At 36.9% G+C, this 26,734-nt stretch overlaps 2 protein-coding genes across 2 annotated transcripts in view; one reads left to right on the top strand and one right to left on the bottom strand.

The window, feature by feature from the left end:
- Positions 1-26,734, top strand: part of LOC108025854 (irregular chiasm C-roughest protein) — a 46,152-nt gene that overhangs the window by 9,072 nt on the left and 10,346 nt on the right. The gene's annotated exons all lie outside the window — the stretch shown is intronic.
- LOC108025579 (uncharacterized) lies at positions 15,499-16,683 on the bottom strand. Its single transcript, XM_017096108.2, has one exon. It carries the CDS (start codon positions 16,639-16,641, stop codon positions 15,682-15,684), a length of 960 nt encoding a protein of 319 aa, XP_016951597.1. The 5' UTR covers positions 16,642-16,683; the 3' UTR covers positions 15,499-15,681.

Raw genomic sequence — 26,734 nt, 5'->3', positions numbered from 1 at the left:
TCGATTAGCAATCCCTCAACACCTTTCCCTAATTGCATTCCAGGCAACATTTAGGAAATTTTGGGAAATCGCCAGAAAAAATATTGATTTTAATGGGCGGGTATTAATTGCAAGCACGCCATAACGTGTACATGGCATGCTGATTATTTCTGCGAGCCGAAAAATATTCTAACTTGGGTTTATTGGGATTTGGATTTGGCAATCGTTGGAAAAACCGCCGCCGCACAATCGACGATGATTAATAGGAACAATGGGGAAATGCGGAGCAATGCTGTGCGGTGGGCATCAAATTGAAAACCCAATAAAACACTCAATTTATTTAAATTGCATGCGATTGACAATCCGCACAATTGGGCATAGATGCACCGCCGCCGAATGCACTCCGAAAAAAAGTGAAAGAACAAAAGAGATTTATTCTCATCTTTAAATTTAAATTTGAGTATTAGGGAATCCACCTATTTAACTATATATTTATTTATAATTTATAATTTCTTATGTTATATTTAGTTATTATTTTAAATAATGTAAAATACCGGGATTATTGAGAGTTCTAAATTTAACTTTTTAATCAAAAAAGCATGTTCAAAAAGGAGGTAATCGATGATGGATTGTTTTTCAACCGTGCGCAGTAACTGAAATTCATTTTATCATATTCCATTTCACGGGGCTCTTCCTTTTTTCGGCCTTGTCCCCAGGGCGTGCGAATGCGAGTGTGAATGCCTTATATATGGATGTTTATATCTGATTAGTTAAGCAGGACACGTAACGCTTACCGCAGCAAAAGTGACAACAACAAGCGGCAAAAAGGAAGCTCTCGAATATGAATGACAAGCGGAATACAAAATGCGCGAAAAAAGACAACAGAAAAATTGGCAAATAAAAACGTAAGCAAATCTAAAATTTCAGGCAAAAAGCAAAAAAAAAAATCCAAAGAAAATTGGGCGGGAGAGGAAGTGTTTTCACAAGGCGAAAAATGCTGATTGGGCGAAAATCCCCTTGACCCAGGATTCAGAATTAGGCGAACATTTTGCACAAAGTACACAAGTCATCGACAAAAAAATATATATAAAATGAGTGGGCCGAATATGCTGATGATGCTACCCGAAATATTTAAGGACAAAATGCTGCCAGGACCAGAGTTAAATTATTAAAAGTATAATATTGTATTTACAATTAATTTACTTGACGTTCCGGGGCCTCTTTCGGTCTGCCTTGGGTCCACCTTTAAGTTTGTTTTTGCTGTCTACCCTGGCAACTTCTTGTCCCTGGTACAAAATCTCCGGGGCTGCGGCAATTGGTGGGCGTGTTTTGGGGAACCACCCCCTGCGGACTACGCCCCAGCATGCCATTCGTCATAAAACATAACTCAGCAATTGCCCATGCCCCAATGAGCCCACGTACGCCCATCAATTGTCATTTTTATCAGCGTACCATGTCGCGAAATGTTGATTTTTTTACTCTGCACTGCGAGAAAAATTATTCAAAAATTGGGCGACATATATTTCATTTGAAAAGTAGTAAAGGAACCAATCAATAAAATGTTATGTTAAGATAACAATCAAATAATATTCAAAATACGATTTTTCCCTAATATTAATACAATTATACAAGTAAAATAAGTAAACATTTTTTGTTGAATTTGTTTGAATGTTCCATTTCCTGCCTCTACGTTTCGCTCAGTGTCTTTACTGCTGGATTTCTTTTTATTTGGCTTGTCCTCCTAAAAGTGGGCTACAAAAAAAGGGGGTGGCAAGTCGGTGTGTGGAAACAAAGTGCGTATTATTGACGCCCGAGCCCGTCTTTGTTGCTGCCGTACATGTTGCTGTTGTACATGTTGCTGCCGGCATTAAAAAATATATTAAAATGCGTGCGACATTTTTTTGCCTTTGCTGGACTTTTAAGTGGTTGTGGTGCAGCAAGTGCTGCAGAGAAAAAACAGGGAAATGGTCTAAAAACCTATTTACTATGCAGCTGTGTTCAAATAGTTTCACTAATAAAAAAATATATATAAAAATAAAATATATAAAAAATAAAGTAAAAGTTTTGAAAAACAATTTATTTTATTTTTTTTTTACATTTTGGTTATATATTTTAGAAGACAATTGTATATAGTGTGAACAATCTAAAAGCCTTTAAGATAGGTAAGTTCTTGAAAATGTGGGAGGAGGCACTATTACTTAGTTAGTTAGTGGGTTCGTAGTGTTAATCTATTTATTTGTATATAAGTAATAAAAATTTGTAATACTTTTATATATTTTTTCTCAAGACAACTGTATATGGTATAGTGTGAACAATCGAAAGCCTTTAAGATAGATCAGTTCTTGAAAATTTAGCACTATTTCTTAGTTGGTTAGTAAGTGTTTATCTATTTGTAAGCTACACGAAACAATACAGCTCCCTAATTTAAAGCAGTTTTTCTTATATTTTTCTGAAGACAACTGTCTGCAGTTTCCAGCACCTTAAAGCCTTCAAGCTAGATAAGTTCTTGAAAATATTGCAGGTGCCACTAGCACATCGTTTGATGTTTTTCCGCATTCCGCCTTCGCCCCTGCAGTTGCCGTAGTTTCCATCGCTCCGGTTTTTCACATTGCGGCCCTCGCCTTAACTTGGCTAATCAAAAGATTACTTGTGTGCGTGCGTATCTGTGTGTCTGTGGGCGTCTTTGTCTGCGGTTGATTCCACTTCAAAAGCTGCCAAGCTGGAAAAGTTAAATACGCCAAGCCGATACTTTTGATTTTGACATGTGTGGGAGCTGCTATTGTGGCTTTTTGTAGATTATTCAAATTAAAGCCACTGCAAGGTCGCAACAGAGTTACGGAATTTTTTAGATAAATCATTTCTTGCTCAAAAACTAGATGGTCAAGTAGGTAAAACAGCCTATATTTATTTTTCTTTCCATTCAATATCTGTCTTTATAGAAGACCTTGTTTATAGTTCGATATTTATTTTTATTTTTTTCATAATTTCCCCAACATAAATGGCGCAATTCGGCCTGCTTGTTTTCCTAATTTCCCATTGATTTTCCTTGTGGGAAACGGAAAGCACTCCTTGGCCCCCACATATCTGCATGCTCATTAATAATTGAGTTTTGCGAACATAGAGCCGACTGAAGCCATTAGTGCATCGCCTCCGCCTCCCAGAGGACTTATGAAATTCAAAACTATCTCCGCCCGACCCCTTTCTCTATTTTCCCCAGCCCCGCCCCCATTTTCCAAGCCCCGCCCCCATTTTCCTAGCCCCCACCCACCTTGCCGAATGTTGTATTTTTCTGTGACCACTTTTCTCTGCTCGCTTTTCCAGCTGCAGCTGATAAGGCTGTTTTAAAGTCGTGGCCTGGGCATCGTTAGTTCTCCATTCTGCATGATTTTTAGCCATTTTCCGAACGCTTTTCCCAGCCAGTACCCCACTGCGTATACGCAATATTTCAGTGGCACCCCTTGCCAAAATAATGCACAAAACAAGGCGGGGGCAAGCGGGGTTGCAGGGGGCGTGGCCAGTCTGGTAAGCTGAAATGTTGGCCCTGGCATCTGTTTTAGGCCTGGTTATCATTACCGCCCCCTTGCCAATCCCCTTACCCTCTATTTTGGCCCACAAGAAAGGCAATGCGTTTGCTGTCTTGTCATATGATTCAATGAATTTTTCACACAACCAGGGGTGTGGCTGAAAGGGGATATTTCGGTGCACTGAACACCGAACACAGCACTGCAATTTTTGCTATTAAATCAGAAAAAAAATTCGAACTTTTAAAAAAAATTAATAAATTATAAAAGGTTTACATATTAAATTTGGTTTTTTATATTTTTTATTTATCAAGTGAGGTACAAAAATTATACAAATTAGCGACCAAAATTTCATATTTTTAAAAGACTCACATTAACAAAAACAAAATCCGAGTCCCCGGACATATTTTCTCCCAGTGTAACGAGGTTCTGGCCAAATAGCATGACAAATGTATGCAAGTGGGCAGCAGCGAGGCTCCAAAGGACGAAAGGGGAGATCGCTTGTTACATGCAAAGCCAAAAAACATTGCAACCCAAGAGCAGAGGCGCCGGCCAGGGGGCTGGCCCAAGAGGGGCTCCCAAGAGGGGGGTGTTATGATTGTTTCACGAGCTGACAAATAGAGCAACATTGTTGGGTGGACTGGCGGGAGGATGGCCATAAAGCCTCTCTTTTACGAAAATTTATGCCTCTCCCTGGCAATGAGCAATGTGCTTTGGGGAAAATCGTCATGGAGGCGGGCCAAGGAGGCGGGAAAATCAGGAGATACGATGGAGGCGTGGCAGGAACCACCATATGTTGCCTAACACTCGAGATCTCAAGGCGGAAAAATTGGATCTGCAGAGTTAAAGCCAACTTTAAGTGGTAAGGAGGATATAAAAAAAATATATAAGAACTTTTTAATACATTTTTTTTTTAAGTGTAATATAAAAAAAAAATCACCCTATTTCAGGGCCTTCTTAAATTCATTTACCTGACCAACGACGAATTCCCATTCAATTTCCTTTTCAACATCCCCTAATCAGCCCCGAAAAGTGTGCTACAAATTTTGCCATTTCCTTTAAGGCCCGCCCCTGAGATATAAATATAATGTCTATCTATCAAAATTAATATTTCATAACGAAAGTGACAGGGGAGAGCCATTTGCTTGGCACATTAATATATTTATCAAAATCGTTTCCTTTCGCGTTTTTTCCATCCAACGAATATTGTTTCTTCCTTCTACGTCCTTCGAAACGACGTGACATAATTAGCAAAAGGAGGGAAAATTCAGGCCGAAACAAAAAAATATATATAAATAAATATATATTAGGGGGGGGCGTGGCCCGTGGCATTGGGGCGTAAAAATATTAATTTCCACTTAAATGAAAAATTATGCTCAATTTGAGTGCCGACGCAGCAAATAAATTTTTGCACATAAATTTCCAAGCGCTAATAACAATAACAATAATAATCAGCGGTATTACGAGGGGGATTTTCGGGGGCGGTGCCCTGTGGAAAAGGGGGAGTGGCAGCTAATGCCCGGCTATCGTTGGGCGATTAAAATTTCGTTATTAATTAGATGCGCCCGGTGTCGTGTAATAATTCACAGCTCATCCATACACACGAGTGTCGCACATGTGTGCATCGGCGAGTTGTTAATGTGTTGGGCATTAGTGAAAGTGTGCGTGTGTGCGTATGAGTCATGGGGCAATTAAAGCACAATGTCCTGAATGTCCTTTTAAATCACGAGTCGCGCTCTACAAATGCGATTATTACACACGGCCCAATTAAAGAGAATTCGGATACCGATAAGCGTAATAATTGGTGGTCAATGTCGTCTAAATAATCGATAGGTTATCATATTTATTTTGGCTTTTTCATATTTGGTGGTGTTTTTAGAGCAACTAATTTTGAATTACAGTCACAACTATATGATTCAAGTTTAATAATTGAAGGTCAATGTCATCTAAATTATCGATAAGTTATCATTTATCGCATTTATTCTGACTTTATGGTATTTGGTGGTATTAGATATATAAACGAAATATAAATATTTGTATCACAACAATAATTTTTAATTATATTAAAAAAAACATGTAAGCATTTTAATTAACGTGCATTGTCACCTAAATTATCGATAAGTATTTATATATTGCATTTTATATCAATAATAATGTAATTAAAAGTATTTGGTAACCAATTAAATTTGTATACATAAAAGGTGGTCTTAATGATAAATAATTTTATAAGGCCAACAATCAATTCAAATTAATATCGATAAGGTATCGATAGAAAAATATATTTTGAAAATTTTCTGATATTTCCTATTATTTTCAAAACAAAATGTAGCTATTTTCGAACTATATATATTTATTTACGAGGCTAAGACTAGATAATAACCTTGGGGCTGGTACATTTAGTACACTTGTTAGCTGTTATCCTACATTTAAATACCCCGTAGACGGGGAAAATGTATGGCCAGCAATTGAACGGTTTCCAGAATTCTGTGGCCTCGTCTGCCGGTCCGCCTGCCACAGATATACGTGCATGCACACCCCCTCAAAGCTACGCCCATGGCCGGGGGCCCCTATCAATTTCAATTGCGTTTACTGCCGCTGGCAGTGTAATCAGTTTTTCGCTTATTGCCGCTAACTTTGCCCGCACACAACGAGGTCAAATCAGACACGACACGCCCAGCGCCGCCCCCCTTTTCGACGCCCCTGGAAATCCACTCATAGAGCCGGAATATTGGATAATTGGGCTATGCGAAAAATCAGCCACTAACATTTGCACTTCTTTTGCCAAAACCAAAAACCTTTATATACACACACTATTTTATTTTATTTTATTTTTTTTTTGTTAACTTTATTTACTCAATTTTGTGCGCCCTCCCCCCGCCTCCCCACATCCACACACGATTTTTGCCGAGAATTTCTCCTGTGTTTATTTATTTTTCCTTCTGTTTTTGCGCATTTTATAGTTTAGTTTTGCCGAAAAATGTTCTCTTGTCCATTTTGTGTCTCTGCAATTGGCGAGAAATGCAAATTAAATCAATTTTGTTTTTGTAATTGCAACTTGTCAATTGCTTTGATGTTGTTGCTTGGCCGTTCTTTATTTCATTTTTCGGCTGTTTTCTGTTGGGCAAATAAACCGGTTGGTATACAATGACAGAAAAACAAACAACAAAATATAAAAATAAATACGATATATAAAATTGACATAAGCTAAAGAAAAATATTGCTGACAAAATCGTTATAAACATTGCTTTTCAACCTGTTCACCAGATTTTTTCCTCTATTTTCAGGTGAGTTGGCAAACAGAGATTTCGAGTACATTCAATGGGCTGTGTAAACGTGATAAGTGAGTGTACTTTAGTAATTAAGTTATTTTTACCGGAGAGAGCATAGTTTACAGAAAATAAATAAGCTCAAGAAAGTTGCTATTTACTTAATCAAATTTGAATTTTATCAAATTTTGCTTAACAATATGTTCATTTTATATTGGCAGTAGTACTTTAGTCGCTTACAAACTTTTCCTGAATGTAGTTATATTTGAAAAAAAAAAAGTAATTATAAACCTCTGAAAGGCTGCAAAAGTCTAGGGAAAAAATTCCATTCTCCTCCATTAAATTTATTCACTTTTTTCGCAAGTTTCCATCTATTTTCCAATTTATTTTGCCCCCCTAAATAATTTTTTGTAGTTTGTTTCGAAGACAGATGCGGCAAGAGGTGAATTCATTTTTAATTAAAAACAAGCCACGCCCACCGCAAAAAAAAAGTGAAGCACGCAAAAAAAAAATGCTAGCGAAATATAACAACTAGGGATAGAATATGTAGTTTTATATAGAAAACCACAGACCCCTCGTTTTTCTTCCTCTTTTTTTCTGCCATCTTTAGTCAAATTCATTTTGAGTAGAAATATTTTAGCTGTTTGAATTTTTTCCCTGCTTTCTTCTACATTTTTTATGCATTTTTTTCCCGTTGCGACAGCTTTTCATTTGGCCATGGAAAACCCCTTTACCATTTCCATTTCCCAGCATCCCAATGAAGCACTTTCTGGCTTAATGCCTTCCTAATTGAAAGTTGCAAAAATTACAGGTGAAACGAAAAGAGACAGGTATAAGCCGAGGGAAAGAGAGGGCAGAAAGTTTTTGCCCAGCAAACCGCAAATAATAACAAGAAGTAGTAGGGAAAGCGGCTGCGGAGAACAAAGCCCAGTGAAGGAGGAAAAGAGAAGTGGAAAATGGGAAAGGCGGTACGGAAATGGGAGGAAAAGCGCCGGGGCAGTCAAGGTATTGACTAGGAAAATCCTGCAGTAGCACCTGAAGATGGGAAAAAGTGAGGGACAATTCTAAAAAGAGAGTATCGAAAGGCAGAACTTTCTATGGTATCGTATATTTATTTTCAAAGGATGAGCAATTTTTGTTAGTTTCTTTAAAATTATATAAGCTGTCAATTAAAAGTATGAAAGTATAAAAAGATTTTTTAAAGAAAAAGTAAGGGTATTCCTGTAGCTTTCATTTTAATTAGAAAATATTGCAAAGGTACTCTAGAAAACTTATTTCTTTCAAATGCAAGGACTCAAAAGAAGAAAAGGTCTTTGCCAGGGATCACAATTTGACCGAGATTTCATGAGAAATTATTTCCCGAGGCCGTCGAGCGGCACTAATGCGCTGGCCTTGACTGTGCCCGCCGAAATGTTGGGGCAGGCTAAGCGGCTTATCTGCTGACAAATGCATTGAAATCGAGTTCGAGCCCCAGCTCGAGTTCTCTCAATCAGGCCAGGTCGCCACCCACTTGGGGCCCACCTTAACCCTCCGGACACCCTCCGGCCAGACACTTAACCCATTCCAATTGGCAAATGCCTATTAGTCGGCGGGGCCATTTAATTGAGTGGGCGTGGCAATTGATTATAATCGGCGGCTACCGAAATCGAACGACAAACAAAACGAAAATCGAAGTCCAAATCCAAATCCAAATTGATTGCCAAATTGGGGGCCAAAAAAAAGGGAGGATATAAATAAATAAATAAAAGGGTGTAGGTCAGAGGGCGCGTGACCTTGTCGGCCATTTTGTACAGCAGCTTTTCCTCTGGCCATAAATAATTCATTGCGAATTTCGCCCTCTTATTAATGCGGCAATAGTCGAATGGAAAATAAACAGAGCCCCAAGGCTTTAAATAATTCCATTAACCGCCAAATAGAAATCCAAATTAGGCAAATAAAGCAGCATTTTAGTAATTTATTATGTCAATCAGCCGGCGGCTAATTTATCGAGTTAAGAAGCTTAAAATTATGCACTTTCATTTGTTTAATGAAAGGCTCCAGCAGTTCCAAAATTCTGTTTAGTGCACTTGTATTAAAATCTAAAAGAACCTATTACAAATATTAGAATATATTGGTATTTATTATAATTTAGGAACATTTTCAACGTTTATTAATTTTTCAACGTTTTTTTCTTGCTCTTTTCCCTGTTTTTATTACAGATTCTACAGTATTTTTTGTTTTATATAATTTTGAAACACATATTATTTTTCATATTTTCGAGGCTAATTAATTTAATCTACTTTTTTTCCTTGAGCTTTAACACATTTTTTTATTGCCTAGAGCTGAGCTGCCCACTTCAACACTTCTGCTTGGGTTTATTCAGTACAAATTAAGTGATTAATTGACTTGCGCTAGGTCAACAGGAGCTGAAAACTTTTCAAGTTGTCATAATTATTCAAAATGGTTTTCTGCCCCATTTGAATACAGCTATGCCTTCTTCGAGCAGCGATTCCAGAAATGTGCTTTCCTTTAATCACGCCTCTTTGATTAATGGCTCTCCGGCAATTGACAGGAATTTTCGTTTGTAGTAAAATAAGAAGTGGCAGCGAAAGGAGTAGCCAAGAAAATAGAAACAGGGCCCAAAATGTTGCCAAGAATTTTTGTGGCTCAGCCAGAGACAAGCGACAATGAGACAAAATTGTCGCAGATTTTTCTCTTTCTTCTGGATTCTGTTTTTCCTCCTTTTTTTTGGCTGCTGCTGCTGCCCTGCGGCATTCAAATATGCAACAGCAAAGCGGCGGAAAAGCAGAAAAAATGGGGAAAATGGGTTGGGGAAAAGCCTGGGCATGCCAAAGGTAGCTGCCAATTTATTTTGCATTTTCTTGGGTGATTTTATCCATCTACTTTCTTAGAGCTGTTTCCATACCCTTTCAAAGAGTGCGGAAAAATATTAAAATAATTTTTGGTAAAGGACACTATAGCTGAAATGATTTTTTTAAGACTATATAGTTTTCAATTAAAAATGAATGCCTTACTGTCTCAAACTTTTATTACCCACTTAAAAGCACTTAATCAGGCTCCACAAATTGACTTCTGTCACGAATTGAAAAGTCAACCTAGGGTATTTTCCATTCAATTTTTTTACTATTTCTTGTGTGATTTTTTCTATATATTTTTTTTTATTTTTTGGCCCGGCTTCTTCTCGTTTTTATCGCGACATTTTGCTGCAGCGACTTATGCATGTACGAGAGTGCTCGGGCAAGGGGAAATGTTGGAGGTTTTAGAATTCCTGCATAAATCGCATTGATACGGGGGGGGGAAGAAAAAAAGAACGTCTAAAAACGGTGAGGAATTTTTGCTTTTGTTCGGCGGCAGTCTTGGCCACGTTTTATGGCCACGCCCCCTCTTAACCCACGAAAGCCCCGCCCAGTCTGCTTAACCTGCACGTGATGTGAAAGAATCGCTATCCCAGCTGAGCCCAGGACGTGTCCTTTCTGCACCGCCAACGATTCCCAGCTCTTAGCTCCCAACTGCAGCTCCAATTCAGATCTCAGCTGGAGTCTACGTACGCTCCAAGGCACTGGGAAAAAAGGGGGTGCGATTAGCCGGAAAAATATAAATGATTGGGTGAAGAGAAAAATATATATATGGATGGACTAAATATTTAATATATATATTCATTTGTTTATTATATATTTATTATATATTTTTTTTATTAGATATTTTATTAAGAAAATATTTTTATTCAAAAATGTATCTTAATTTTTATCATCATTTAATCATGGTTTTTCCCAGTGAATGCCTAAAGTCTGAACTTCCTGCGGGGTAAGTTGGCCAGGGGTCATGGTTATTTCCAGGACTCTGGCTCCATGTGAGTTCATGTGACAAATGAGCCAGCAGCCAGGATTCAAGAGTGCGGAAAAGAAGGAAATTTGTAGATAAAAAGTAGTTGGAAACGTAGGAAAAATTGTGGGAGAGGCGGCCAAGAGAAATAGCCAAGAAATGCATTATAAAATTCATACTTGTGGTATCAATATTTGAACAAAAAAGCAGACATTTCACATTCCTGCTCTAGGAATTTTAGTTTACACATTTTCTACAATTTTTAAGTAGCTTGCATTTAGTCAAAAAATAATAATGCTCTAGGAATTTTGGCTGACACATTTTCTACAATTTTTAGGTAGCTTAAATTTATTTAAAAAATAAATTAAATGTACTGAATGGCCTATTTTTCATTTAATATTCCTAATATTTTTTTAAAGCCTGGCCCAAAAGTAACCCAACTTAAGGCCGAAATTCTCCTTGCCCCTACGAAATTTCCCCAACATCACTGATTGACTGCCAAAAGCGAATAATTCAAAGTTCCCGACAAACTTTCCCTTTTGTTCCTGCCATTTCGTTGCTTTTATGCTCACTTGTTTATTTTTTCGGTTTTCCGATTTTTTTTTTCGGCTTTTTGTGGACTTCTTGAGCCTAGAATTTATTTTTATGACTCACGCACTTTTGCGGCTTCCGCTTAGCTGCTGCTCCATCAAAATGGAGCCATCAACACCTGCTTAGAGCGCGCGGGAAAATGGAAAATGCGGGGGGGAAAACTCTGGGGGCGCAGTGAAAGTGAAAGGACCAAAGCGAGAAATATTTATTTCGCAGGCAGGGTAACTTGGCTTTGAGTTATGGCCGGCAGTCGGCGAAACTCAATTTGAATAAATTGTTGAAACAAAACTCAAACATATATGCACTCAGAAAAAAAGGAAGGGGTGCCCAAGTCTTGCTCTCCCCCACACAGGCCGAAAAATAAATAAAAACCTACACTCGAACAAAACTCAAACAGCACGAGCAAAGCCATAAAAATCGGGGGTAAGATGAAGGAAAAGTCCTGGGTCCTGAGTCCTGGGAAAAGCGGATGTGCCGAATGGGGGCAGTGATTTCTTCTTTTCCCCGAGTCCATCGAGGCTGCCAAACTTTTCGCGCTGCGACTTTAAAATGAAATTTACAACATGGAAAAGAGTACTTTTTCCCGCTTTTCTTTATTTTCTTGTTTGATTTTCTTCCCTTTCCCCCTTTCTTTTCGTTTTTTTGGACTTTTTTGTCCTGCAATTGCCAACAGTTTGAAATGTAAAGTGTACTGGTGGCCATGTGAGAGGTTTTTGCATGTGTGAGGAATCAAGGCGCATAAATTTCAAAAGCAGCCGAACAATGAGTACAGCGAAAACTCGGATTAAGGGACCTGCAAAAAAAAATTAATTTAAATAAAAAAACAAATTTCAATTAAAAAATTTGAATTTGAATTTTTATTTTTTAGCCATATTACAGGATATGCAAATATATAAATATTTTTAAAAATATATAAAAAGCTTTAAACATATTACACTGGCTTACAAAATATTTTTTTTTTTAATGTCTTGGGAAGAAGGGTGGTGGTTCCTCGCAAAGATGGGACCTAAGATGCCAAAAAAAAGTAAATAGTTTTATAAATATATTTATAGTTTTTATATTTAATAGTTTTTAAAACAAAATACATTTTTTGGAGATTTTTTCAAGAAAATAAATCTTTAAAAAATATAAATAATATTTTTTAAAGATTTTTTTAAAAACATTTTTATTAATAAAGTAAATTGAACGAAAGTATGAAGCTTCATCAAAAAATACGGACAGTTTTATAGAACATTTTTATTATTTTAAAAACAATGTGTAGAGCCTTAAACGTTACTCTTAGCGAGTGTTCACTGTAGCCCAAAAAAGCAGAAGCTGTAGCCGCCCACGCGGCTTTTAAGCTTATTTACTGCTTATATATTTTAACACTCCCCGTTCCAAAAACGTCCTGCCCAAACAAACTGACACAGCTTCCCTTGGATATTCAAGTGCCCCCAACGCCGCCCCTGGATTTTCACCCCCCTCTCAACGGCCCACGCCCCTGGAAATCGCCCTCTCAATTCGACAACAGCGAGAAATGAAACCGAATAACAACAACAAGCGATTTCCTCGGCCTTTCCCCCTCCAATATATGTATTTTATTTTTCGGCAGCACTTCCGTGGCAGCCAGGCCCCCCCTGCCCCGGCGACCTTCCACGCCCCTGCATCCTGAATCCCCTGCAACCAGCGCCCCCGCGGTGGCCCTCAACATGACAAATGGCTGCAAATCGTCTTCCTGTCGCGACCGCCGCGTTGACAGCAAATGGTTTTTCTTTTCTTTCCTTTTTTTTTTTTTAAGGGGACCTGGAAAAATATAGCTCGAAGTTTGGTATATTTTTTATCGCTATTTTTCATTATTTATTTATTTATTTAGCATTTCTTGTATATTTTCGCTACACTTCTTTTCCGCAGCACGAAACATTCTTATCTGCGAGTTTTCCGGGTCTACGGAGGGGATATTTTTATTTATTTTATTTTTCTCAGGGCAACTGCCCTGCAAATAGGGGAAAATGAAATTTATAAGGCAGGCCCTACATTAAAGGTATTTAAGTTACTAAAAATTAAAGTTCAGGGCACTTTAAATGAAGCCATTTACCTAAGCAATGCGAAATATTTGGCAGCCTCGAAATGTCCCCCAAAGAACACTAGACTTTGATTTAAACCGCAACGCCCACTGGCGGGACACCGATTGAACCCCGAGATGAACCCCGAAGGGGAGCCTAACCTTTTCCAAATTGGTATATTTGCGAAATTCAAGCGTTTCGAGGCCTGGCGACCTTTCAACCCCCCCGCATGCGAGCCCTTTAACCCGCCAAAATGTCCGGGAACCGCAGTCTTGTCAACTTATTTAGTGCCCGGCCGCAAGACCCAATCACAAACACACGAAAGAGACGGCGAGCATTAGCCAGAGAGAGACGGGGCGTACGGGTGGGAAAGAGAGGGAGGGCGGGAAAACAATGCACTGGCAACACGCAACCCAAAAAGTGAACTAAAGTTCACAGGCGGAAATTTCGCAGCGACCGCAGCGACCAGAAAACAGGACCGAAAACCAAAACCGAAACCGAGCGGCCGGCGAGGGGTTAACGGGGGCGTTAGGGGGTTAAGAGCGACCGCCAACTAAACATTACGCATACACCTCGTTGTCTGCGCAGCGACACACACTTGACCCACAGCTGTGGCTGGGATAATAGCACTAAATACGCCAAAGTTTTAAGGGAATCTTAATTTTAAAGGTTTTTAATAATATATATTATAAAAAATGGAATAAACATTTTATTTTAATTTATCTTACATTTTTTAAAGCTGTTTTTCACCATATCTTACAGTTTTTAGAATAAAGTACGAAACATTTTCAATATTTTTTTAAGGTTTAAAAAATTATTTTTTTAAATCAAATCTTAAAGAAAAGTTAAAAAAAATATTATTATTTTAACCGCTGTTGTAGAACAATTTAATAAAAAATATATTAGACAAATGGCATGGTATGGATATATGTATCTATAGCTTAAACTTTGTTTTCCTAAAATATTAACTTATTATATTTAGTATTGGTAAAGAGAGTTGAAATAATACTATTGTGCTAACCGCGATTGTGTGTCTGACTATTTTATTATAAATACTTACATATATTACCCAAGGTTCTCAATATCCATTTGAATAATCATCATATCCTAAACCCTTTATTCTATATGATATATCACCATCTATGCCTTATGATATGTGTTTTTATAGAATATATTTCTTATCAAAGAAGATATTTCCTATTGTAGAAGATCCTGCAACTGTATAGTATTGTTTTGACCGCGAGTGTGCGGCTGTCTGACCATTCGGCGGACCAGCGGCAGCTGGAAAAGCTCCCACAAAAGAAGCAAGCAAAGCGGAAGGAAATAAGGAAAAAAGTGGGCGACGACCTTTTCACGAAAATTCATTGTCAAGCCGTGTGTGCCGAGGAAAATGAGGGAAAATCGTGGGGCGGGGAAAGGCGGGGGGAGGCCTTAGTGCCAACGAGTCGGAGAATGAGTGGACCTGCACCTGACACGACACTGTTGACGAAGTCGGGGCCACTTCAAACAGTTTTCCCCCGCCCAGCGACCTCCCGAGGCCGTTTATTAAAACTAATTAAAATGTTTAAAACATTTATAGAACAAACGGAATGGAATGGAACGGCTGGGGGGGTGGGGTAGGAGGCAGGGGAACAATACACCGGCAAGGACATCCAAGGGGAACGAGTCCTTAATTGCCGCAATTAACGTTGGCAACAACGCCACCACCCAGCGGCCAGCACCCACTCGTGAATTTCTTTTTCATGCCAGAACAAAGCGGCGAAATCTATAGAGATTGCTCTTTAAAATAGTATTATGTAACTTTTGTGGGAATATAACTTTCCTGGCTTTAAAGGGGTCACTAAGCACACATATATCATTCAACAAACATTTTCAAAAAAGAGTCTTATTGATATTTTTATAAAACTTATTATATTAAATTTGTAAAAATTATAAAAACTGTAAAAACATGTTCTAAAACTGTCAATTTTTATTTAAATATTGTAAAAACAATTTTAATTTTTAATAGTTATAACAAAAAACATAGACAAAATATTAAAATGTATATTACAATTGTTACAAACTTTGAATTATTATATTTAATTTGTAAATATTATAAAAATTGTATAAACATGTTCTAAAATTGTCAATTTTTATTTAAATATTGTAAAAACAATTTTAATTTTTAATAGTTATAACAAAAAACATAGACAAAATATTAAAATGTATATTACAATTGTTACAAACTTTGAATTATTATATTTAATTTGGAAATATTATAAAAATTGTATAAACATGTTCTAAAATGGTCAATTTTTATTTAAATATTGTAATAAGAATTTTAGTTTTTAATTGTTATAACAAAAGACATAGACAAAATTTTGATATGAATATTACAATTGTTACACACTTTGCACCTTTTTGGGTGTATTATGTATTTTTTTAAATTGTGAATATTAATTTTAATGTTAATAAATTTTTTTAAATTTCGCTGTCAGCCTGGCAGATGAACTTAACCTTGTCGTTGCACCGCCAATCACTCATATCTCCGTTTTGCAGCTGAACGCACCGCCCTTCGTTGTTGGGGCTATCTGACCTCCAGGTCAAGATCTCGGCGGGTTTTCCTGAGGCCAGCGATAGGAACTGGCCGGCGGTCAGCAGATCGTTGATCCCCAGCCAGTACCAAACATGAGCTTTGGTCTTTGCCTGGATGGCCAGCAACTCCTTTTGGTCCTTAATCCCCGCTAGAAGGCCGCCCATTCGATGACAGGTGACTGCAGCCTCGAACCAAGTTTGATTGAGATAGTTCTCAATGTAGAAATAACGATCGCCAATTTTCTGGAACCTCGAGGGAACGGGTTTGGGAGGTGCTCCCTGGGGAACGCTTCTGGTGTCTTCTAGTTTGGTGAGACTGCTCTGTAAGGTATTTAATTTGGCTTCTATGCGACTAAGGTTCGCCTGAAAATCCTCCTTGGTGAGAGCCTTGCTCAAGGGTTCGAAAAGGGCATCTATCTGGGTTTTCAGGACTGATTCCTGGTTTTCTACTTTGGCGATGAGCAGCTGAAGTTGGTTCTTCAATTCGGTATTTTCCACCTTAAGTTGTCTTTCGGTTTCGTCGAGTCTCGCCCCGAGATCTTCTTTTGTGGTGATATTTTTCAGGGAATTCTGTGTTGTTATTCGCTGGGCCTCCAACGTGAACTGAACTGCCAGGAGCTTGGCCCTTAAAGCCTGCTGCTCAACCTGGAGCCTTTCCAGTTTCGAGTTGGTCACGGGAATCAAATCAATTATGGGCTGCAGTTTGGTAAGACAGAAGTCACCACACTGGCTTGGTGCGTCCTCCAAGAGGCAAACAGATCGCCCATTGTCCTGTAAAGTCGCAGAGATTCCCTGGGAATTCAGGATTATTAAAACCACTACCGAAAAATATAACAGCTTCAGCATTTTAAATTATTACAACCTCTGGAAGGTGGACTAAAAAACATACTGATTTTCCACCGCCTCTTTAAAAATGAGGAAACCTTAAATATTGCTGATAGGCAGCGAAATCGAACGCAGAAAGATTATAGGAGGTTCAATCACTCCGGATGTTTTGATGTCTGCTTCAGAGATTGCTTCATTAATCATTTCTTATAATTTTTTGGAGATTAACAGGAATAATCTTAAGTAAAACATATGGGGAAATGTATAATACTAGGTGCTGTATAAATATGATGTTAAATATTTTTTCCCTAATGATGTATGATATTTAAAAAATATTAACCTTGTACTAACTAGCCAATTCTCCGTTTTCCTTATGAATTTTCCCCCACGCATTGCTTTGATAATAGCTGACCAGAGATCCTGGGAAAATTCCCTTTCGCTGACCTCCCATAGCTTTCGCCTGCCTGTATTTTCCCGCTGGCTTTCCCGCTGCCATTCTTCGAGGAACCAAGATCTTTGTGCGGCACTTCGTCAGTCGCCGCCACTCGCCATATCCATTTCTGAGCTGTTCCCATTTTAGTTTCTGCGAACCATTCAAAAACTGGCAAGGAGCGGGATTTTCCTCCCTTTATTTTCGCCTTTATCCAGCCGATTTTCCGTTCATCTTTTCTTTTTGTGATTTTTTTTTATTTGCATTTCTGCTGCTGACATCGATTTGGCCGCTTTTCAAGTGCACAATTCTCTTTCATTTCTTTTTCCACACGTCTCCTCACTGTTCTCTCTGCTCTGGGGTTCCTTTGTTTTCTTCGCGATTTTTTGCTGGTGGATATCGCTGCGCGACATTTGCATAAGCCCGCATAGAGCCACGCCCCCCGCCCTGCTTATCCACGTTGAGTGTGCACTGGGAAATTCAAAAAGACTTAAAATTATGATGAAACTACACGCTAGAACTATAGATATTAATCGTAAAACACAGAGGTTGGGAATTATAAAGATTCGCAAAAAATAAAGGGTCACACTGTAAAGCTGCGATCAAAAATGGTCACATTAAATGTTTCAAAAGGTATTGGGCTAAGGACTTAACATTTTGAGGTAACATAAACTGGTAGAAAAAATAAAAAATAGGAAAATAAATCTATACTTTTATATATTTTATATAATTTGAATGGGATTTTTCAACAGTGCATATTTGTCATATGGAATATATAACCCGCCCAGCACCCATTGCACTTTATTATTTACTGCATTTCCAATATCGCCGTCGCTGCAGTTGCACCACCACCCAAAAGACACCCACTGCCACCCATTACCACCCCCCTCGAACGTCCTTGCCCCGCAGCTCGTGGTCCAACCATGCGCAAGGACAAAATGCATTTTCAAATTGATTGAAGGCGCGCTTCAGCTAGATAACTAATCAATAAATTATTGAAATATTATGCCAAAATGAATTTGTCAATGCACAAAAATGGAGAAATCATATTTTTTATGTGTAAACGGACACAGAACAAATAGGTTTAAAATTTAATAAAATATTCTTTTTTTGCCAAGCAGAGTTACTTTGTTACTCTACAAATATGGAAAGTATATAAATATTTCACAAAAAATAGGCAAAAGTGTCTAGCATTCTTCTTTTGTAGCAACATGCTTTATTACATATCTTTATATTTTATACACACATTTACTCACATTTTATTTTCCACCATAAATGCTCTTCATTTATATTTTTTTAAACCGCAGGGCGCTGAAATATATGCAACATTTTCTGTTATTCAACTGCAGCAAATCATTTTGCCAAAGAAAAGCAACAAAAATAAACAAATGGTTCCAAAAACAAAATGGGAGAAGTGCAGAAAAATAGAAAAACCAAATGCATGTCCTAATTGATGACAGGGCAAACATGGGAAAAAGCATGGCTGAAGAAGAAGAAGTAGTGGAGCCAATAACAACGACGGGGGGAAAAATCGAAACTTAGCAAAACAAAAGCTAAAACCGAAACCGAAACAGAAACAGAAAACGCAACGAAGTTTTGCACAATTTAGTGCACATTGTTGCCATTTATTGTTGTTATTGCTGCTGTAAAATTGACTTAACTGTACTGCAACAGCAATAATAGCAGCACCCTACCCCTGAGTCACCCTGAGTCTACACTGCACAAAATTAGTCACATAATAGAAAGACTATATCAAATTTGTATGATTTAACATCACATCCTGCAGAAATGTACAGTTGTGCTTGGTCACACTGCTAGTTTTTGTCAACGAGCAAGGTCACACTGCTCGATTTCAACAACGAGCAAGGTCACACTGCTTGATTTCAACAACGAGCAAGGTCACACTGCCAAATAATCATATTGTTCATTTTTCTTTAAGGATAACATGTTAGTTGAAAACTAACTTTCCCGTTAAACAAAATATATTAATTTTTTTGCTGTGCACAAAGGCATTAGAAAATCCCTCCTTGGTCTAACCCTTTTTTTATTTTTGCTACTGGTTGGGGAACTTTGTGCCCATTATTGATCCATGGCATATAGGAGAGACTATTCCACCTTAACCGAGGGGCGTAACCTCGCTCAACTCTCGACCCCCCTGCCCTTTTAGCCCCCCGTTCCCCCGCCGCCTCTCATGGGCATGCCTAATACGGGTCTTTATTTAATTTAATGCCATTTTGTGCTGCCACCACACACAAAAGGGATGAAGCCGAAGGAACAACAACCGCAGGAGTAAAGAACAACTTAATATTCATAATAATAATACGAGCAAATAGACTCTCGCAGAGATAGGAAAACATCAAATGCCGTGGAGGGGAAAAAGAATGTGCTTTTTGACTTAATTTCCATTAAAGAGTGGGAAAATATTCCAAAATGATGATAAATACTGAACTAAAAAAAATTATTTCAAAACTAAAGTCTTGCATAGTGCAGATATTTTCTTGACATTCATATTTTTTAGATAGCCATGTGTTATAAAAATAGTAAATATATATATATGAATGTATAAATTATAGAAATAAAGAAAAATATTTTGAACGGCTTAACATTTTTACTTTTCCACTCTAGTAATCTCGGACAGGTTCTTCGTAGCATTCGTTTGCATTTGCTTAAAGTTTGTGTAGCTTCCTCGAAATTCCTTCGACTTCTTGTAATTTTAAATGCGCACTCAGCAGAACCTTCTTTGCACCTTCATTAGGATATTTTTATTTTGTCTGGTTCGTGCACCCTTAGCTCTTTCATTTCGACAAAGAACACTGTAAAAAAATTAGTTTTAGATCAGAATTACTTGATTTAAAAAATATTATATGACATAATAAATCTAAAAATAAAAGCAGTGAAGATATTGGTATATGTAAATAGGTTGATCATACTTTTGTATTTCAAAAAAGCAAATGAAACTAATATATATCAACGACCTAAGTAGTTCAAAATAAAAATTCCTTTAAAGTAATAAATATTCAAAAAAATACTTTAAAAAATCGGTATTTTGGTCGTAACAAAAAAAGTAATGGTCCGAAAATGGAATGTCATATCTCGTTGAGCTCGTCATTAAATTTCCTATCAACTGGCATTCACAGCTAAAAACTTTTATTTTTGACCATTTTTCTCAAAAAAAATACCCTTATAAAAAAATGAAAAATTAGCGAATTTTTTAAGTTTTTAGAATTAGTCAGAAAATGACTGCGATAAGTTATGTAGCTTGTTAGCTGTCCAAAACAGTGTGGCTTTTAGATTGTTGACCAAGTTACAGCAAAAGAGGACTACGAAAAAATCGAATTTTCGCCAAAAACACAGATTCCTATTTTCGGCCCAAAAATTATCAGTATTTTGGTCGAAACAAAAAAATTAATGGTCCAAAAATGGAATGTCATACCTTGCTGAACTCGTCATTAAATTCCCTATCAATTGGTATTCACAGCTAAAAAATTTTATTTTTGACCCATTTTCGCAAAAAAAGACGTTGCCACCCCTTGTAAAAAAAATTGAAAATTTGAGAAATTTTAAAGCTATAAGAATCAGCCAGAAAATGACTGCGTTTTATTGACTAGCTTGTTAACTGTCCAGAACAGCGTTCCTTTTAGGGTTCGGAGCAATTTTGACCAAGTTACAGCAAAAAATAATTACGAAAAAATCGAATTTTCAACATAAACTCAATACCTATTTTCGGCAAAAAAATGATCAGTATTTTGGTCGAAACAAAAAAAGTAATGGTCCAAAAATGGAATGTCATACCTTGCTGAACTCGTCATTAAATTCCCTATCAATTGGCATTCACAGCTAAAAAATTTTATTTTTGACCCATTTTCGCAAAAAAAAAGCTGTGATTGTCCTTGTAAAAATTTGAAAATTTTAAAAAAATTTTAAAATATAAAAATCAGCCAGAAAATGACTGCTTTCAATTGTCTAGCTTGTTGGCTGTCCAGAACAGCGCTCCTTTTAGGGTTCGGAGCATTTTTGACCAATTTACACCGGGCTTTCGCCGAAAACGTACCTCTGTCCCCCAGCAAAAGTTAGCGATCATTTTGGCCAGTGTGGCCGTATTCATTACTGCGTGAATGATTCATTCGATAGTCGCTGCAGTTGCTGCCATTCCCATGTAAAGTTGCTCCACTTGGGCCCGTGTGCGTGTGTTTGTGCCCGTATCGCTGTGTGCGGCGTGTGTGTGCTGAAAAAAGAAATTGTTTATTATACAGCAGAAGGCGGAGGGCTGCGCTGCACTCGCCTCCTTGCAACAATAACACAAAAAGTGCAAAAAATAGTACAAAAATGATAAACACATGTCCGCCTGGGCGCCTTGCCTTGCCACCCCCCTCCCCCTAAAACCGCCCCCGGGCCCCCTCAGCCCCCTCTAGATTCCCACGACAGCCGGCGCCTTGTTGCACATGAATAGACACGCACACACATGCAATTACCACCCCCCCCCCCCCCCACAAGTTTTCCTTTATTTTTCCGTACTTTGCTTAAACGCTTTAAATTGTTTTCCATTTTCCGTTTTTCTCCTTTTTTCCCCGTTGTTGTTTTTGGGGGAAGAAAATTTGTACCTAAGCGCATTTGGGGAATTTAAACTCATTTTGTGAGCCTTTTGGTAAATCGCCCAGGACCTCGTCCTTTTCCCCGAATTTTCTGCAAGGGAATACACTGAATGATGAGAAAATGGGAGATCTATAGCTCAAAACACTCTCCGAAATTTCTTTAATTTATTACACTAATGTTAATACCAAAAAAATTTTTAGAACATTTTTCAGGCTTTAATTAAACGTAAAATTAATTAGCTTAAATTTAACCTTTAAATTTTAACCTTTTAAAAGTATAAAAGGGTTTGAGTTAATATTTTTAAAATGTAATAAAAATAAAAAATAAAATAATAAAAATTCAAGGGAACACCCTGAATAATGGTAAAAGAAAACACTCCAAAATTTTTTAATTTAATACACTAATGTTAATACAAAAATAAATTTTAGAATATTTTTCAGGGCTTAATTGAACGGGAAATCAGCTGTTAGCTAATCATTTCATTTAAATTTAACCTTTAAAAAGTTCTTGTGCTAATAAATCCGTATAAAAGGGTTTGAGTTGATAATTTAAAATGTAATGAAACGGCTGAGCTATTAATCAATTTACGCAATTCGCGTAACCATTTGAACCAACAAGCCGTAGTAATGAAATACTTCGCCCGGAGTTAATTACTCAGTTAACTCGTTCATTCGCAGGAGTTCGCCGGATTCCAATTGAATCAATTTCCAATTAGAACTTCACAGCGCTCAATCACTTTGCAGCGCCATCTAGTGCAAATATTGTTAAGCCCTTGGTCTGCGGGTCAAGAAAGGCCAACATTTGAACTTTGCTCGCGGGGGCGGGGGGCGGAAGCGTTTAGCAGGGCGTAGAAAGGGGTTGTGGTTTTTTTTTAATTTGTATAAATCATTACTAAATAGTAAGTAACCCCAGTAACCCCCAAATAATTTTAAATTAAAAATATAAATGTAAATATTACAATGAAATACAATGGGTTTATAATATTATATATATAATCATATTTTATTATTATATATTTATGTTATATTATAACACGTATTTTATTTGAATATATCAGTAATTAAAATCTTTAACAATGAAATACAATGGGTTTATAATATTATATATATTATCATATTTTATTTTTATATATTTATGTTATATTATAACACGTATTTTATTTAAATATATCAGTAATTAAAATCTTTATCTGTTTTTATTTGTATTCGTAATTTTTTCACTAACAAGCGTTTGTTTACTATTATTAAATATTATTATTACATCAAATCATAATACTTATTTTATTTGAAGAAATCAATAATTTAAAAAAATATCTCTTTATATAAGCTTTTCTGAATTTTTTTACTTAGCAGGGTTTGTTTATTCTTACTTAATATTATTAAGTAATTTATTTTATTTTAATAAATCAATAAGTATAATATTTATCTCTTTATATTTGTATTCTGAGTTTTTTAACTAAACAGCGTTTGTTTATTATTTAATAAGTTTAATAAGTATTATATTTATCTCTTTATATTTGTATTCGGAGTTTTTTAACTAAGCAGCTTTTGATTATTAATATTTAATATTATTATTAAGGTATGCTATTTAATAGTTAGGATCTTTTTATTCCGAGTTTTTTAACTAGGCTGCGTTTGTTTGTTATTACTTAATGTTTTTTAATGTACATTTGGCATAACCCCCCTTCAAAGCCTGCGTGCGCCTCTGATTTATTCCGTAATAGAGGTGCCAAAGGGGCGTGGTGAAGAGGGGTCAAAATCGGGCGGCGGGGGTGGTGCGCTTTGCTTTATTGTTATAGCGCAAACAATTTCGTGTCATCCGCAATTAGGCAGGCTTCAGGCTCAGGCTCAGGCTCAGGCTCGGGCTGGGGCTGGGGCTGGGGCTCGCGTAATATCGATTTAATTGCGCCCGCTCGCCGAGGGGGGTTAAGATGAGCCATTAGGGGGTTAAGGGGGCCCGATAGCACCCAGCATATATGCATGATGTGTCCAAAAACAACAACGGCAACAGCCACTGCGAGGTGGACAAAGTAGCCACGGCGAATTGAAAGAAAAGCGGGTGCGACACGCAAAGACTCAAAAGACGTAAATGAATGATTCCACTAATTTGAATACCAGTCATGCAATTAATGAGTCAGAGAAAAACCAAGTACATTTAAACTAAAAAATATATTTTCTTAAATATTAATCAAATACAAATTAATCTGGAATTGGAATAAAAAGAAAATAAAATGTATTTCTTATATATTTAATTTAATAAAATATTTATTAAATATTATTTAAAAATATAAAATATAAAATATTTATTAAAAATATATTTTTTAAATTAAAAATCAAATACAAATTAATCTGGGATTGGAATAAAAATGTATTTCTTATTCATTTAATTTAATAAATATTTTACTAAAATAATTCATAGGCTTAATAATAATTTGCAAGTGAAAAACTTTAAACTAACTATATATCTCTCCTTTCTTTTATTTTCAGGTGAGACATAAAACTTAATTCAGCTAGATTAAGTAGTTGGGTGAGTTTAATATTGGGTAGTTCATTTTAGTGGCCACTTTAATTTAGACTCGCTGCCACTTTAGGGGATTCACTGTCCCCATTATTCTGGAAATTAAGCTGCAAAGGCGCCAAAAAGAAGGACACGTCTCGGCTTCGTTGTAATCTGCTCTAGATCCCCAAAAACCCCCCTCGGCCAGCCCCTGGAATTTCCCGCACTACATGCATAATTGAATTTAGTGTACCGCTCAGACTCAGTCTCATTCCCACTTCCACTCCCGTCGAACTGAATGAGGTTCCAATTTGATTGCATTAACATTTGACATCGTCAGGAGCGCAGGACTTTTGGTCATGGATGGCGGAGACGTGCCACAGTACAAAGGGCACAACACACTCGCCTGCACTGGCAGAAACAGGGGGGGAGTACATTTTTAAATTCCAAACTCAAGAATTAGAAGGAAAAAAATATTGAAAAAATTAGACATTTTGTAAATGAATTAAGCTCTTACTAAGCCTTGATCTTTTTAAAAATAAATAATAATAATTTAAAAAAATACAATATTTATTTCAAAAACTCTTTTTTCAAGACGCTTTTAAAGGGGATTTGTAGGGATAAAATGACTTGTGAAAAAATCGCTAGATCCTTTAAATATTTAATATTTATTTGTAATATCTATGTTACAAACCACAAAACTCCTTCTCTGTGGTAAAATTTATTCCATAAATTTGGATGCGCATTCCCCTTGGCAACCGTATTTTCTCTCAGTGCTCCCACACAGATGTGTGCATATATTAACAAAAGGTTTTCGTCCTTTCTGCGGCTGCCTGTGTTTCTGATGGTAAAGTTGCTTTGTTGCCGGCCTCCGTTTAATATGCAGGATTTTGTTATTAATATTCAATTAAAAGGCTTCAGCTGGAGTGGCCTAAGCAGGGGGTGTGGAGGTGGGCGGTTTTGGGGCATAACGCCTTGGGGGTGTGGCCGTTGGCAAGTGCGAAGGCGGCGCGAAAAGTTTTGCTTAACTCCTCGATGCCTTTTCCTTCTTTGCTGTATTTATCTTTTGGGCCCGAACGAAAAAAAAAATTGATGAATTTATTGGCCTTGCCACGCCCCCTGCCCCCCTTTCTTAGGACGCCCCTGACTAATTTATGGCTGCTGCTGATGAGCAGGAAGAAGAGGAGCAAGTAGCACCAGCTGAGCAACATAAATTTGATTACGATTTTTGCTTTTTTCTAACAGTGGGAACAGTTAAGTGCCACTAGCTGTTCTCAGTGGTTAAATTTTGGGATATTCTGGGTTTTTGATTTTTTTAAAACAGTTTTAAGCTAGATTTATTTTAAAAAACATATTTTTTTAATTGTTAAATATATTAAAATATATACAAATTATTTAAAAATATTTTATTGCTACCAAACTATGTGTCTTTATCAACTTCAAATAAATTTTTGAATTTATTACCATAAAAATGTTTTCTTCCTACTAAAATACTTTTTAATTAGTTTGTTAAATGTCTAATTGTATTTACCTACTTCTGCATTTTTTCCGATTTTATTTACACTTTATCTTGAAGTTACTCGCTTTGTGAAAAGTAAACTTCCGCCAACAGAAAAAAAACAAAAAAAGGATAATCAACACATGACAATCCAGAAAGTGTGTGTGTGTTAGTTAATTTGCTTGAGTGGGGGTGTGTGAGTGTGTGTGTGTGTGGCGTAGTTTTCCAAAGAGGAGGAAAAACTTTTGTTTACCCAATGCTGGGAATGAAAGATATTTCTAGCGAAAATTCCTTCGTGAGGGATCTAATTAACATAATGTTGGGAACACCCCCGCCCCCACTTTTTTTCCGCCATCTATATGACACTGCATTTGCGCGAGTGTAGGTGCGTCTGTGTATTTGCTTGTGTGTGTCATTAGCGTTTTCGTGGCATGTGTTTTTCCGCTTTTCCCGTCTCCGGTTTGTGTAGCCTTTTTACACCATGAGAAAATAAGCGTATAAAAATCTATAAAAAAAAAAAAAAATTGCGAGATTTTTTTTGTATAAAAAAAGTTCCACATAGGCTAAAATCTTTATAATTTAAAATATTTTTCCTTTTTTATGTATAGTTAATTATTAAACAGTTTATCATTCTTTAATATAAAACATTAAAAATTTTAAAAATTTTTTAAAGCCGTTTTAAAAATGAGCATTTAAAATTCTTAATTATTTCTTTGCCTATAAACCATCTCTTTCGCTCCGCTGTATACCCGTCTCTTTCTCCTTTCCTTCTGCGGTGGCATTTTCAGCACGTGCGTTTCCAACAATAACAACATTAGTAGCTAAACTGAACCCAACTAAAGTAACTACAAAGGCAACAGCAACAACGCTGACAGTCGGCAATTACAATAAACAAAACAAAACGCAGCGAATTCTGGAAAATGGGGAAAATAGAGAAAACTAGGAGGTGTGAGAGGAAAAGACACAACAACAGAAAGGAAATGGGTTACTCGTACAAAGGAAACGGAAAGGTTGGGTCTCGAAAAATGTACAATGCCCTGATTATGGTTATAAGCGGAAAAAGTACAGTCAGCAGGCGATTAACACCAGCCAAATGC

Source organism: Drosophila biarmipes, chromosome X (genome assembly GCF_025231255.1).
Source record: "Drosophila biarmipes strain raj3 chromosome X, RU_DBia_V1.1, whole genome shotgun sequence".
Taxonomy (NCBI): domain Eukaryota; kingdom Metazoa; phylum Arthropoda; class Insecta; order Diptera; family Drosophilidae; genus Drosophila; species Drosophila biarmipes.
This window is presented reverse-complemented; position numbering and strand designations above follow the sequence as displayed.